The sequence below is a fragment of the Podarcis pityusensis genome (genome assembly GCF_964106645.2).
Source record: "Podarcis pityusensis genome assembly, chromosome: 4".
NCBI classification, from domain to species: domain Eukaryota; kingdom Metazoa; phylum Chordata; class Lepidosauria; order Squamata; family Lacertidae; genus Podarcis; species Podarcis pityusensis.
The window spans coordinates 75,361,053-75,377,533 of NC_138027.1; the positions used below are offsets into that span (position 1 = coordinate 75,361,053).

A 16,481-nucleotide genomic window follows, 5' to 3' on the forward strand; every position below is an offset into this window, starting at 1 on the left:
ACAAATGACCTTAGAAACAAGCGTGAACCACTGAATTCAGGCGGAGTTGCAAGGTTGAACAGATGTTACTCTTCAATCTTATTCAGAAACAAGAACACAAAGCCCCATCCAAAGGAAGTATTCCTGCGTTTACTGTGAATATTTAATAACTATTTTTTAAATCTCTTTCAACAGCACAATCCCACAATGCCTATTCAGAAATGGCCCCCACTGAGTTCAATGGGACTTGCTTCCCAGGAAAGTTTTCAGAGCAAGGTGCGTTGTCCAGGTTTTCTGGACAAAAACTAAAACAGGGATATTGGGAGCTGTAGTTCAGTGGTGTCTGGAGTGCACCATATATTATTTTATCCCAGCTATTATCTGCTGTTTGCTTTGCTGGTATTGCTACTTGCTTTTCATTTTTTTCCCTAAATGGCCTTAAGGTCATTCATACAAGGCAGTATATAAATGTTTTAGATGAATGAATAAAACTGAGGTTTAGAAGCTGCAAGTATACTAGGAACAGTGGTGTAGTGGACCAGGAACATGGGGGAGTGGTCCTTTTGTCACAGGAGTGAAACACTACAGGAGTGGTGTTTGCCAATGTAGTAAGCTTGGGGTTGTGTGCTTGAAATATAAGATATATTGCGTTCATACTTCATATAGGACATACTGCTAAACATGCACAGTGCTCAGCCATGCCCTGAAATTTGCATTAAAGCATATGCATTCTTTTATTTTAGTCTCATAGGCTTAGTGGCTCAAGGCTGCCTTGTGTTTCCAACAGGGCTGGAAAGGATTTTTTAACAGCGTTTTTTTCACAATTCCTCAACTGCACAAAATGCCACACTTAAGGCATGGGGAAGTCACCCACCAAGATGCCACATAAAACCCGTGCTTTTTTCTGCAGTACTGGCACCTTCACCACTGCCACCCCCCATGTAAAAAGTGTGTTAAAGGTGTGGCACTTACGGTAACAACTTCATGGTGAGATCTGGCACCTTTTTTTTTAAAAAAAAGCACTGCATAAAACCTCCTTGATCCTAACTAAACACATGACTTGGGACAAAGGTTCCACTGATTCGGAAACTTAACTTCTTGCTCATTATGTTTCAATGGGAGTGAAAGATGCAGAACTCCTTACCTCTGGGCTGGAGTAATGAGAGGGCTTCTTGCTGTCGCTCTCCGTAGAACTGCTTTCACTCTCTGAGTCGGATTCTGAACTGCTCTCAGATTCACTGGAGCTGCTGCTGCTCGAGCACTTGCTGGTGATCCCCGAGATCCTGCAGCTGGACTGTTGCACAGTGGTGCTGCCAGATCCAAATAAAGGGTGGGAGGGAATGCGGGGGGGAGAGAGAGGGAGAGAGAGAGGGAGAGAGAGAACGTAAATCAAGGCACATGTCTATTATACCCTATAAAAAGAACTTCTGTTTTTGCAGGATTCACACTAATGCACATGTTGGCAATCAGAGGCCTGTTGGAAGAATTTGTCCAGAAGGAAGTTTAGCAATGGTGGTCGCATTTAAATTAAGGTGCAGCATCTACCATGCAACTTTCCACATCACGTCAGCAGGACAGAGGAAAACGTAGAGCTTGCAAAAAGAGGGAAAGGAGGGAAACAATGTGTGTGTTCATTACTGATACCAACAAGTTCCACAAATAACTAGGCTCTGAATACTCCGATGTTGGACACAAGGGCAGGGCGATATCTGGTTTTCAACATTGTGATATATCACCAGCTAAACATTGCAATATACTGATATATCATGACATCTGAAATAAGGACGGAACTATGTAGAGGTGAACGGCAGGGCTGGGTGATATCTGGTTTTTAACTTCACAATATATGACCAGCTAAGAATCGTGATATCCTGATATATCACAATGTCTGAAATAAAGATGGAGCTATGTAGAGGCATCGGCTGGCTTCATGGTTTTCCCTACATTGTCATTTTTGCATCGCGCACGTGCACACACACACACACACACACACACACACACACCATGATTCGCAATATATTGTCAGGTCAAAAACTATGAAACCGCTATCACGATAAGGACTTCAAACTGGTTTGGGGCGATATATCTATATATTGCCCAGCTCTATTGGCACAATCGCCCTCAAATCACTTGCTCTGTTCGTATTGATAATGAGACAACAACCTGCTTCTGCACCTGTGCTACTGGTGTTCATCAGACTAGTCTGGTAAGTCCAGTTGCTGCTGCTGGGGCATGCTTGATTATTTTAACCTCTTTCCCACTTTGATGAGGAGTTGTCCTTCCTTGCCAACAATTGCATTTTAACCCAGTCTGTTGCTGGTGGGCACGTTCATGGCTTCCCAGTCCAAAACCAGCTACCCACTTCAGCAAAGCCCCATTTCTACTATGCTCAATGGTGGCAGCTACCTGCCATCTGCCAGGTAAGACTGCAATTCGTGACACAACAAGCGAGTCAAGCCAAAGGGTCCATCTAGTCTTGTTGACACCTAGTGGTGGCAATTTCCCAGGGTTTGAGGCTGGAGTCTTTCACAGCCCTAACCAGAGATACCAGGGATTGAACCTGCAAAATACATGCTCTACCATGAATTAGAAAATGCTTATGCAGCTGCCCAGCAAACACAGACATCTATTTATTAAATTTTTATACCGCTCTACAACCAAGGATCACAGGGCGGTTTGCAGCATAAAAAGACAAAAATATGTGACATAGTAACAAACAAAACAATAACACACACACCATGCACACAAAGTGTTTAAAAGGCCATAGGTTGTTTAATTAGTCAAAGACCTGGGAGAAGAGGAATGTTTTTGCCTGGAACCTACAGATATGCAACAGGGGGCCAGGAGAACCTCCCGGGGGAGAACATTCCACAAACAGGGAGCCACTGCAGAAAAGGCACTTCTCATGTTGCCACCCTCTGGAGGTTGCACATGAATAAGGGCCTCAGATGAAGATCACCGGGTCCGGGCTGGTTCATATGAGGATAGGTGGTCTCTGAGGAATTGCAGTCCTGAGCCATTTAAGGCTTTATAGGTCAAAACCAGCACTTTGAATTGGGCCCAGAAACTAACTGGCAGCTAAGGCAGTTGGACCAAGATTGGTGTTAGATGCTCAAAGCTACCTGGCTGTTGAATACTGCGCCAGCTAAGGTTTCTGAACTTCATCACAAAATGATCACAGGGCAGGTCGCAACATACAAAATGACACAAAAACAAGGCACCTGAAATTCACGGTTCAATTCTGTATACAACATCCCTCCTTTGGTCCCTCTCAGTAAATAAGCCAGAACAGTGGTACCTCGGGTTACAAACTTAATTCGTTCTGGAGCTCCGTTCTTAACCTGAAACTGTTCTTAACCCGAGGTACCACTTTAGCTAATGGGGCCTTCCGCTGCGCCGCGGCGGTGCTATTTCTGTTCTCATTCTGAAGCAAAGTTCTTAACCTAAGGTACTATTTCTGGGTTAGCGGAGTCTGTCAGTGTGGTATAGTGTTTAAGAGCGGTAGTCTTGTAATCTGGTGAACCGGGTTCACTTCCCCGCTCCTCCACATGCAGCTGCTGGGTGACCTTGGGCTAGTCACACTTCTTTGAAGTCTCTCAGCCCCACTCACCTCACAGAGTGTTTGTTGTGGGGGAGGAAGGGAAAGGAGAATGTTAGCCGCTTTGAGACTCCTTCCGGTAGTGATAAAGCGGGATATCAAATCCAAACTCTTCTTCTTCTTCTAACCTGAAGCGTCTGTAACCTGATCCATCTGTAACCTGAGGTACCACTGTACTGAAGATTCAGAACGCCTGGCAGAAGAGGAATGTTTCCATATGTCACTATAAACTAGCCATTGCCATCATCCGGCTAACTTTAGGGGGGAAACTATCCCACAACTGAGGTCCCACAACCACCAAAGCCCTATTACAAGTCTTATTTGCCTGGGCTTTGCTTGCCAGCTGCAGCATTCTGCCACACTGCAGCCACTCATGCCTCCAATAAGGTGGAATCAATGAGAACACCCAGGCTATGCTCCTTCAGGGAAGTGCAACCCTCTCCAGAACAGGTCACTCAGCTAATTCCAGGACCAAGGAACCACCAACCCACAGCAACTCCAACTTCTCAGGATTCAGACGTGGAGCAACAGCAGGTTGGCTGTGGTATTGGCATGGCAATGAGGCTGTGGGTGGGCCGCAGCAGCGGGGAAGCATGGCTGTGGAGGGATGCAAGGTTGCAGTGGTGGGAAAGCAGGAGGAGGCAGCAAGCACCTGGTGGTAGCAAGGAAAAGCAGGTGGGGGCAGGGCACAGTGGGGGTGGCCCTGAGGGTATTGCCCCAAGCTGCATAGCAGAGTTCTTTCACAAACAGAATGACAAGTCGCTCGCCTTCCAAGCATCTAGGATTGCGAATTTAGATTCCCTCCCTTTCAAATTCATTAAATCAATGTGATTTCATTAGTCACAAGTATTTAGTTATAATCCGCCAATGACAACATTATAGCTCTGTAAGTGCTTGGATATACTGTACATTTAATTACAGTTCATGATTAATTCTTCCTCAGTCAAATTACTTGAACTTTATGTTTTGAAAGTGTATATGATCAATGACTTAATATTTCAATGCACTGCTATCGTCCTGAGTGTCTGAAAGGAAGTGACCACTTAAGTTTTTCGATTGATTTCCTGTGCAGTTGAAGAGTCTTTTACACAGACTAGCACATAATCTGTACTGCTTTCAAATTACTCAGACAAAAATACATTCTCCCTACCTTATCCAGGGGAAAATGCTCAATAGTTTAAAACATATCATTGGCAGGCGATGCCCCTCATGCTTAGCACCAGTACCTTCACATAATTTATTATCTTTAGTCTATTTCCATACACAGTTATCCCACAATCCTAAATCTTTGCCTGGCTAGCACTGAAACCTTTCAAATCTGAAAAGTGCTATGACTCTTAACACACCAATCCTAAACACATTTACCTGTCTCATTTATTTCAAAGAGCTTGGGAGAAAATGTACTTTCGATCGCTGCCTTTCTTGTTATCGCTCAAGCCTAACTATACATGTCCAGATCTTCATGTCTTTTCTCCAAAGTCAATATCTTTTGGCTGTGGTTAATATTTATTGCCCTTTTCTAAACATACAATTGGCTCATATTTTTCTGATAGGAGGACCCCTCAAAACTGAATGCAGCCGAGTTCTCACTGGAATCAGATACAGAGGGCTTATTAAGCGATGCTGTCATATTCTGCCTCAGTGTGAGTTACACAAAACGGCACTGACCTTTTGACAGCCAAATTCCTCTTGCCCAATGAGATCCATCTTTTAGCATCCCTACATCCAATTTAAGAAAACTAACACAGACTATTCATGCATTTCATCTAATTTCCCAGTGGATATAGGAGCTTTATTTTCCCTCACAGTGTTACACTTTTTTCTTTTTTCCTAGTTCATTTGCACCTTGTGACCACACAGCGGAGGCGCCACTTTCTCCAGAGCATTGAGGGGCCTGGCGCATAGCTGCATGATGTCCTGATGTTGCTGGGGAGGGGGGCTCTGAACATTGAGGGGGACTGGCCCCTTCCCCCCCCCCAAAAAAAAGACCGGGGGGACGGGGACATAGTGCCCAAGCCCTGGAAACCAGTGCCCTTGCCACACAGGAAAATAAGGCAAGATACAGAAGGTTGGGTGAACTGGGCCACATTTATTTAAACATTTCAATCTGTATAGGGGAACAAGGTGTGAAATCTAATGAATAACAAAAACTGTGGGTGAGCCAACACTGCCAATGACCAGGAGTAGCCCATCCTCTACCCCCTACTGTTCTGCCCGAGGGTCTTCTGCTGGTTCCCTCACTGCAAGAAGTGAGGTTACAGGGAACCAGGCAGAGGGCCTTCTCGGTAGTGGCACCCGCCCTGTGGAACGCCCTCCCATCAGATGTCAAGGAAATAAACAACTATCTGACTTTTAGAAGACATCTGAATGCAGCCCTGTTTAGGGAAGTTTTTAATGGTAGATGTTTTATCGCTTTATTATTTTTATTAATATTCTGTTGGGAGCTTCCCAGAGTGGCTGGGGAAGCCCAGCCAGATGGCGGGGTATAAATAATAAATGATGATGATGATGCCCCACCCTTTCAGGTGACTGGGGAGGCATTAATGCTCCATCCCTTTCTGGAGCTCAACAACTCCAGTCAGATGTTACAGGTAGGCCCCAAAGGTGCTCCTTAACTGTGCCACTGAGTCCCACAGCCCTGAAGGCATGCATGTTCTACATCATGGGTAGGCAAACTAAGGCCCAGGGGCCGGATCCGGCCCAATCGCCTTCTAAATCCGGCTCACGGATGGTCCGGGAATCAGCATGTTTTTACCTGAGTAGAATGTGTCCTTTTATTTAAAATGCATCTCTGGGTTATTTGTGGGGCCTGCCTGGTGTTTTTACATGAATAGAATGTGTGCTTTTATGTAAATGCATCTCTGGGTTATTTGTGGGGCATAGGAATTCATTCTTCTTCCTTTTCAAAATATAGTCCACCCCCCCACAAGGTCTGAGGAAAAATGGACTGGCCCCCTGCTGAAAAAGTTTGCTGACCCCTGTTCTAGATACATCCTCCCCCTTCAAGGGGGCCTCAGGGTGCTCACCAAACCGTAACTCCCACATTATCTCCCATACCTGTCACAGAAGGTGACAAGTCCCTTTCACCCCACTCAGAACTAAGAACTTAAATGACATCCCTCTGCAGATTGGACAGAAAAAAAGTCATTACCCAAATCAGAAAGGAGTGCTTCACTGACCTTATAGTTTACTTATGGCATAATGTATCCGATGGGAGGAATAACTGCCCCAAAGGACCCAACAGCATGGTTTTAATTTCTCTTCATGCATCCTCACAATTCTTTGCAGCTCCATTTTCTGGCCCTCGTTTGATCATAAGTTCAAAGGAGGGATGATTTTGGTTTCCCTCAGTTTCTCGTTGTTCCAGTCCTAAATCCAGCACTCCACATTTATGCAGCAATTTTGGGAGTTTCAAATAAATAAATAAATAAATCCTTAACAAAAATACACCAGCATTTTTAGTGTGAATTTCTCCCTAATATGCACATGTTTGTATGCTGTTTTGACTAATATAAATATTTTTCCATGGAATTTCCCCTAACATAATACAGTTTTGGTTCACCATGTTCAGTCAGAGAACTGCTTCACAAAAGTTGGACAAGTGCAAAATTTGAATGGTGATCATGTTTCATTTTGCACATTGGACTGAACTGCGTGAATTAAGGAGTTTTTTTTTCATTAAAACGTGAACAAAATAAAAAATTTCTCCTCCATCCCTAGTGCCAAGACAAGAAAGGATTGTGCCCGTGTGGCAGATAAACCTGAATCCTATGGTGGTGGTGATGATCAGATTTTAAAACTCTTACTTCCCAATTGCTTTCACTGAAAGTCAGATGACTAAAAGTGTCATTTAGATTTTGAAACATTATGCATTCTATGGCCTGCCAGGCTCCTTTGAACAAATGCACTTGAACTTTAATAGTCAGGGGTGAGCAAAAGAAGACAACAGGATTTCAGCATACAAACTTTTCTCTCACACAGCACTGTGAGAAGCACCATGTGTCAAAATTCCTATTGAAGGGGTGAAAGAGCCCTGGTTCTTGTGGAATTTAGAGGTACTATCCCGAAAACGAATGTCCTAGAGTGAACCAGGTAACTAAATATTACTTTTGTTTCCTGCCAATTTTCTTGGGCATCTTCTGAAGTCTTGAGGAAACAAGAATATTTTTCAACCTTACCGGAATTGGAAATTATACTAAAAATGGGAGCCCTGATGAGTGAGAGCTCTGGAAATTTCATTTATACCCTGCCTCTCCATAAAATGTCCGTGGTGCCTTACAATCTTTTTAAATAAAAATGTAAAATACATAATCAAATAAACCACATTTCAAACCAGAGCCATGGAAAGCAAAGAATCTGGATAAAATACTAACAGAAGTGTCCATAAACAGCAGCCATACATCGCCAAAAGCATGGGGTGGATAAAAATACAAGGAACTGGAATGCTTGGCACCAGAAAGCCATGAGCTTGGAAACTGCTGTATATATACCAACAATGTACTTTTAGTTGCTTTAATTTTTTGTAAATGTTTAAATTATGCTGTGGTACTTCTGTAGCTAGTATGACCACCCTGGGCTCCTCTGAGAGGAAGGACAGGGTAAAAATTGAATTAATAATAAAAACAAGAATTGCAGGCATTGGGTATACAGTGGTACCTCAGGTTAAGTACTTAATTCGTTCTGGAGGTCCGTTCTTAACCTGAAACTGTTCTTAACCTGAAGCACCACTTTAGCTAATGGGGCCTCCTGCTGCTGCCGTGCCGCCAGAGCCCGATTTCTACTCTTATACTGAAGCAAAGTTCTTAACCTGAAGCACTATTTCTGCGTTAGTGGAGTGTGTAACCAGAAGCGTATGTAACCTGAAGCGCATGTGTCAGAGTTGCTTCCAGATCCTAGCTCACAGAGGATCACGCTAGCCAGCGATCATTAAATAAAAGTCTTTATTGAGTTACAGTTTCCATTCTCAAGCTGCTGCGTGCAACCCTACGTCTAATGGTTAGATCGGCGAAGCTCCATCTGAGTCTCCGCCCCTTGTACACCAACTTAATATCCTAGCCTTGCTCCACCTTTTCCGCCTGACTGTTCTTCTCTGGGTCCCTCTGCCCCCCGGGGTCTCTTCCTTCCGGGATTCCTCTGACGCTGACGCTGACCCCCCTGACTCTTCTCCCTCCTTTCGGCGGGCTTTAGGACCTGGCTCCCTTTCCGGGCTGCCTACTGCGCCACTTTCCTGTGCATTTGAACTTGGCGCGCGCGCCCAACCTTCCACCTTCCGTCTGACCGTTTCTTCGCTCCCCGATGGAGGTGTGGCCACTCCTGACTCGTGCCCTCCCCCCTGTTGTGAGCTGCCAGCGCTTGATCCCTGGCGCCCTTCCTCTTCCCTGCTCTCTGGCGGTGACGCTGGTCCCGATTTCCAACTGCTCCCCTCTGAGTCCCCTCTGGCTCTATCTTCCTGGGGTGTCCCCCTAGGCTCCCCCCTTGCCCTGGCCACTGGTGCTCCTTTCTGTGAATCTTCTGATTCACTGGAAAGACTCAGAGATCTCGGGTCGTCGTCATCACTCATCTTTTCTTCTGCCTCCTCCCCCTCGCTCTCTGTTTCCTCCCTTGCCCTTGCCTCTGCTCCTGAACCCCTGACATCCATCCCCCCCTCGAAGCCCCCTCTTCCCCCCTCCCCTCCTTCCGGTGCGGGATCTGGGTGCTGCCGTGTCAGGGGGACGAATGTCGGATACAGTTCGCTTCCCGTGGCGGGCCGCCATCCGAAGTCTTCCGGTTCTTCCTCCCTGCTCTCGTTGACGACGGTCACCTCCGCTTCCATCTCTGTGCCGCCGTGCTCGAAACCCGGGTCGTCCCCGAAAACGTCCATGTCCGTCTCTCCCTCGTTGCCTTCTGGAGACGTTGCTCGTCCTGGACCCTCCAGCCACCTTCTGCGGAACTGCTCCTCTGGTCGATCATCCCACCAATACGAGGGTTCTGAAGCAGATCCCGAGGGTGACCCCTCCGGGGAACGGGCGTCTCGTGTCGGTTCCTCGTCCGAGTCGAACCCCCGGAACGTGCTGGCTGAAAGCGTGGGCGTGAAAAGCCAGTCGTCGAAAAAGTCTGCTGGCATTGGCCTATGTGGGAAGAGGGCATGAAACTCTTCTTTGAGCAGAGGTTCGTCTAAAGCGTAGCCCGGCACCCAGCTGTTGGCACTGGCCGGGGTGCCCTCCTTGGCGAGAAGGTATTCTACCCCCTCTTCCCCCCATCTGGAGTCCAAAATCTCCGTGACTTCGTTGATGCGCTCCTCCTGTGCCACTCCCCCTTGCCCGGTTCTCTCTCGGAGCGGACCCGGTGCCGTTCCTGGTTCCTGAAACCTGTGAGGTGCCTTGTAGGGAGTGAGCACCGATCTGTGGAACACCGGATGCATTCTGGAACCCTCCGGAAGAGCCAGCCTGAAAGCCACCGGGTTGACCTGTTCTTCGACTTGGTAGGGCCCCAGTTGTTTATGCCCTAGTTTCTTCTTCGCCAACGACCTGGCCGGCACTGCGTGGGCTGCTAACCAGACCCAGTCTCCCACATGGATCTCTTCGCCAACCCTTCTGTGTTTGTCCGCTTGTACCTTGTATGCGTGTTTAGCCAGCTCCAGGTGCCGCCGCAGCTGATCGTGGACCTCCTGCAACTCCGACGCGAACGCATCTGCTGTCTGCGGCTCCCCCTCCCCCATTCTTTCCAGTCCCGGGAAGGTTCTAGGGTGCCTCCCGTTGATGGCGAAGAACGGCGTGACCCCCGTGGACACGTGCTTCGTGTTGTTGTAGGCGAACTCGGCGAGAGGCAGGTAATCCACCCACGTCGCAGGCTGTTGATTCGCATAACATCTCAGGTACTGCTGCATGATGGCATTGACCCGCTCCGCTTGCCCGTTGGTCTGCGGGTGTCTAGCCGACGCCAGGTTGATCTTGACGTTCAGGAAGCCCATCAGCCTCTGCCAGAAGTTCGAGATGAACTGTCGCCCTCGGTCGGACAGAATAGACCGCGGCAGACCGTGAACCTTGAACACGTGGTCTATGAACAGTTTGGCGGTTTGTTCCGCCGTGGCCACCTTCGCACACGGAATGAAATGTGCCATCTTGGAGAACAAATCCACCACCACCAGCACAGCCGTCTTGCCCCTCGAGCTGGGCAGATCCGTGACAAAGTCCAGGGCCACTCTCTCCCATGGTTCGAACGGAGTTTGCAGCGGTTCCAGCAGTCCGGCCGGCGGTCTGTGCACTGGTTTGGACCTCTGGCAGGTGTCACACCTCGCCACGTAGTCCGCGACTTCCCCTCTCATTCCGGGCCACCAGAAGTCTCTGGCTACTAATTCCACCGTCTTCTCCTTGCCAAAGTGCCCGGCAGTGGGCGCGTCGTGCAGCTGCTGCAGTACCTTGGCGCGAAGTTCGTCTCCCGGCACGTAGATGGCCCCTTTACGGATGAGCAAACCATCTCGCAGCTGGAACTCGTCGGTCGCTGCCGTGCCCCTGTGCACCTCTGCCATCTTTGCTTGCGCGAAGGAGTCATCCTGCAACGCTCGTCGCACCGCATCCAGGTCAACTGTTGCCGCCGCGCACGCCCACACTGTCGGTGCGAAGATGTGCATGGCGGCCGCTGGCGTTGCCTCCTCCAGATACTGTGGCTTACGGGAGAGAGCATCCGCCATGATGTTGGTGTCCCCCGGGACATACTCTATTCGGAAGTCGAAATTCGCAAAGAACTCAGCCCAACGTATCTGCCTCTGGTTCAGGAACTGTGCCGTGCGCCAGTGCTCTAGATTCTTGTGGTCCGTGCAGACCTGCACCGTGTGCTTGGCGCCGATCAGGAAGTGCCTCCACGCTTTGAACGCTGCATGAATGGCCAGCAACTCCCTGTCCCAGATGGTGTAGTTCTTTTCGGACTTGCTGAGCTTCCTTGAGTAAAACGCTCCCGGCCTCCAAACCCCCTGCGGGTCTTTCTGCAGCAGGACTGCTCCCACGGCTCTGTCCGAAGCGTCTGTCTCCACCCTCATCGGCCTGCTGGGGTTGACATGAAGCAGCTGCTCTTCCGACGCGAAGAGACGCTTGAGTGCCTGAAAGGACTGCTCCGCCTGCTCTGTCCAGATGAACTTCTTTTTCTTGGAGCTGAGCGTGTCCGTGATGGCCGCTGTCTGCATCGCAAAGCCTTTGATAAACTTGCGATAGAAGTTCGCGAAGCCGACAAACCGTTGGACCTCCTTCCGGTTGCGTGGGCTTTTCCAATCCAACACTGCTCGGACCTTGGCGCTGTCCATGGCGAGCCCTTTATCAGACAACTTGTAGCCCAGGAAATCCACCTCCGTCACGTCGAATTGGCACTTCTCCAGCTTGGCGTAAAGCCTATGTTGCTGTAGCCTGCTCAGCACTTCCTTGACGTGTCTGTCATGCTCCTGCTGCGATTCCGAAAAGATCAGGATGTCATCCAAGAAACAGACGCACGTCTTGTAGAGGAGCCCCGCCAACACGTGATGCATGAAAGCTTGAAAAACGTGGGAGCCATTTTGCAATCCAAAAGGCATAACTCTATATTCGTAGGTGCCCAGGGGCGTGAACATGGCTGTCTTCCACTCATCTCCTTCCCGCATGCGAATGAGGTTGTATGCCCCTCGCAGGTCCAACTTGGTGAACACTCTGCCCTTCCGTACCTTTGCGAGGAGGTCGTCGATTCGGGGCATGGGGAAGTCCGATGGCTTGGTCACACTGTTCAAGATGCGAAAGTCCACTACAAGTCTTTTTTGGGGTGTGTCCCGCTTCTTAACAAAGAATACCGGACTGCCCCCCGCTGCCTTGGACTCTCGGATGAAACCGCGCTCCAAATTATGATCTATGAACTCTTTGAGTTCCTGCAGTTCGTCCTCAGACATGGAATACAGCTTCCCTTTGGGCAGCGCCGCCCCCGGCAGCAGGTCAATTTTGCAGTCATATGGTCTGTGGGGGGGTAGCCTGTCTGCCTCCTTCTCGCAGAAAACCTCCAAAAATTCTGCGTACTTGTGGGGAACCGCTTGCAGCGTGCCTAGCTGCAGCTGTGACTCCTCTTCCCCTCCTTCCTGCCTGGGCACGATGCAGTGTTCAGCGCAAAAGGAAGAGCCGAAGGTCAGCTGCCTCTGGTACCAAGCCAGCGTCGGGCTGTGCTTGTCCAGCCAACTCATGCCCAATACAATGGGCGTGTCCGATAGTTGAGTGACATTGAAGCTGATGAGTTCCCTGTGATTCCCAAGTCGCATCACCATTGGTGGCGTCTGCTTCACCACTTGCCCCCCTAGCAGCTCCCTGCCATCCACCGTGACAACCTGCAGGGGCAGCGTGGCAGGCAGCAACTGTATAGCGTGCCGGTCGACAAAGTCCTGCCCTATAAAGTCCGCATTGCTTCCGGAGTCAATGGTGATTGGCACGTCCATGGTGATTCCATTGGGCAGCTGGAGCGACGCGGTGAGCCTCACTACCGGTTTGGGCGGGAGGGGATCCATGGGCTGTAAAATCTCTGGGGACTGCTTCACTGACACGTCTGGCTGGGCCCCAGTGCCTCTTCCTCCAACCAGACTCCGTCGTTTCCCTGCTGTGGTTGTCCTTGCTGCGTTGCTGCAGTTACCATTGCTGAGGCTGCAGTGTGCTTGTGGAGCCTCTGGGGACACTCTTTCGCCATATGCTGTGGATCATCGCAGATGTAACACTTCCTGTTCCCTCTAGGAGGCTTCGCTTTCACTGCTGCCGGTGCTAGGGCTCTGGCTGCTGACTGAGCCCTTGCACCTCCAACCTCCATAGGTTCCGCTCCTCCTCCTGGCGGAGGCGTGGATTGCGCACGCGCTGCTTCTCTGGGAAGGAATGAGGAGCCCCTGGCTGGTTCGCGCCCTCCACGCCCTTCGCCACTGCTCCACGGACGTTCTTCCAGCCGCACCCCCACCGCCAGCGCCCTCTGAACGATCTCCTGCGTGGTCCGGGGTCTCTCCCCTCTCGCAATTTCATCTTTAACCGAGCCGTGCAATCCCTCCCAAAACAGGTCTCTTACAGGAGCCGAATCTCTGTCCCATTCCAGAGCACTGACCAAAGCGAAAAAGCGGGCATGGTACTGCCTTACGCTGGCCCTCCCTTGCTTCAGTCCATGTATCTGCTGCCGAGCAAGATCCACGTCAATGCTTGATAAAAAGCACCCATCCATCGCTTTAATAAAGGCATCCGCATTTTGGAGCGCCGGATCCTTATCTCTCCACAAATTGCGCAGCCATGCTTTAGCATCTCCATGCAAATGGGACATGATGAATCCCACCTTCTCTTGCTCATCTCTAAAGTCTTTGTTCAGCAGTTGCAGTGCACACATTACATCTGCTCTAAAGTTGGGGTACTGTTGCAAATTCCCATCGAAGTGAGAGACCAGACCGCCTGTTCGTCTCCCCAACCCAATCCCCTCCGGTTTGGGTGTCACTTGCCCTTGCTTCGTAAGCACTTCCAACCTGACCTGGAGATCCCTGTAGGCGGCAGCTGCGTCCTCCTCTCTCTTCCTGGATGCAAGAGCCTCGGCATTCAGTCGCGACACTGCTTCTCTGAGTTCTGCTATCTGCTGTTCGGCCGTCATGTTGTCTGCCGTTCGTGAGCTCGCTAGTAGGCACCCGCTTTCTCTCCTCTCCGCGAGGCTGTAGATGCCCACAATTATAAGGAGATGGAGCTTACTGTCAGAGTTGCTTCCAGATCCTAGCTCACAGAGGATCACGCTAGCCAGCGATCATTAAATAAAAGTCTTTATTGAGTTACAGTTTCCATTCTCAAGCTGCTGCGTGCAACCCTACGTCTAATGGTTAGATCGGCGAAGCTCCATCTGAGTCTCCGCCCCTTGTACACCAACTTAATATCCTAGCCTTGCTCCACCTTTTCCGCCTGACTGTTCTTCTCTGGGTCCCTCTGCCCCCCGGGGTCTCTTCCTTCCGGGATTCCTCTGACGCTGACGCTGACCCCCCTGACTCTTCTCCCTCCTTTCGGCGGGCTTTAGGACCTGGCTCCCTTTCCGGGCTGCCTACTGCGCCACTTTCCTGTGCATTTGAACTTGGCGCGCGCGCCCAACCTTCCACCTTCCGTCTGACCGTTTCTTCGCTCCCCGATGGAGGTGTGGCCACTCCTGACTCGTGCCCTCCCCCCTGTTGTGAGCTGCCAGCGCTTGATCCCTGGCGCCCTTCCTCTTCCCTGCTCTCTGGCGGTGACGCTGGTCCCAATTTCCAACTGCTCCCCTCTGAGTCCCCTCTGGCTCTATCTTCCTGGGGTGTCCCCCTAGGCTCCCCCCTTGCCCTGGCCACTGGTGCTCCTTTCTGTGAATCTTCTGATTCACTGGAAAGACTCGGAGATCTCGGGTCGTCGTCATCACTCATCTTTTCTTCTGCCTCCTCCCCCTCGCTCTCTGTTTCCTCCCTTGCCCTTGCCTCTGCTCCTGAACCCCTGACAGCATGTAACCCGAGGTACCACTGTACAGAGGCAGAGAGAGGGCATTTCACAACTGGGATGTCCCTACAGAAAAGGTTTATTCTCCAGTTCCTACTCGGTCGAACTCAGTAGAAGTGGGTGGTGGGTGGGAAAAGGGTCTTATACCAGAAAATATTTAAGACTGGGCTACATGGCATCGTTCTGCTATAACATTTCCCCCAATAATAGTATATTTACAGTGCCACCTTTACGAGCACAACAATTGAAGCGGCTGCTGCCAAAAAAAGAGAGAGTTTGCAGGCTACACCTACATCTTAAACTCTGTCCTTGGGAGAGAGATGCTATTTATGCTGACAGAACTGCAAGTACCATCCAATAATGCAAACCTAAGGCAAAATAGCCTTCCAAACAAAAACCAGGTGCGTGCTGCATAGTGCTTAAGAGTCTAATTGCTACAATATTATGCTAGCTAAAATAAATAATTAATTAATTAAATCCCTGAGCACAATGCTAAAAATAAAACCTTAACAAGCTCTCTCTCTCTCTCTCTCTCTCCCGCACGCTCTCTCTCTCTCATACACACAAAGCTAAGGAAATCCAATCTAATATTTTTTTGGAGCTTTCCATTACAGCTTGCTGATAAGTTGAAGAAGCAGTGTCAAAATAACTCCCCACCTGCAACGACGATTGTAAACATTAGAGAAACACTGAAGAAAAGAATTAATGCAAGTAGCCTACTGCCAAAAACGGAGGGGGGGGGAAATTATAATTAATAACTGCATTACCAGAGTAAATAGCTCTCTCCAAGGACTGAGCGCCTGGGTATGTGAGATGAAAGAGTGTTAAAAACCTAGAGCTGCATTAACTTCAGGATGAAGTGATTAGTCAGCAGGCTGACAGCTGGGCCAGGAGACTGGTGCCAGATTCCAGTGTGCGCTTGCAATGGCTGCCAAGTGTTTGCTTGTCACACCAGATAAATGGAACATCAGCAGTGTTTTATTTGACCTGCTCACAAGAAAAATAAAGCAACTCTGACTTTCTTGGTTGTGTTTGCCGTTGACCTTGCATCAGCTGAGTTTCAGCAGCTAGACTGCCCGCTCTGTGCAAGTTAACTCTTTATAGGATCGGCCTGGAAAAGTAAATTTCTTTCCCAGCTTCCACAGGAAGTGGATATTCAAATAGGAAAAGAAACAGCTAGACAGTGGTGAACTGGACATTTCTTCCAAGGGGTGTGTGTGTGTGTGTGTGTGTGAGAGAGAGAGAGAGAGAGAGAGAGAGAGAGAGAGAGAGAGAGATTGAAGGCCTTGCAAATTTAACAGCCCAGCCCACAGCATATTCCTCAAGTAAGTCAAACTGTGTTCAGTGTTGTAAGGTTGCGTACACACTATGCATATAAGGCACATTTGAAGCACATGACTCCCCTCCCAATGAATCCTGGGAACTGTAGTTTGCTGAGCATGCTAGCAACTGTAGCTCTG

The 16,481-nt window shown here is 49.3% G+C and overlaps 1 protein-coding gene across 8 annotated transcripts in view; it reads right to left on the reverse strand.

The window, feature by feature from the left end:
• Positions 1 to 16,481, reverse strand: part of AFF3 (ALF transcription elongation factor 3) — a 243,119-nt gene that overhangs the window by 25,614 nt on the left and 201,024 nt on the right. For all 8 annotated transcript variants that reach the window (XM_081002935.1, XM_081002932.1, XM_081002933.1 and 5 more), the window contains one exon: positions 1,124 to 1,289. In XM_081002935.1, the coding sequence (XP_080859061.1) occupies positions 1,124 to 1,289 (166 nt within the window). The remainder of the gene's footprint in view (positions 1 to 1,123; positions 1,290 to 16,481) is intronic.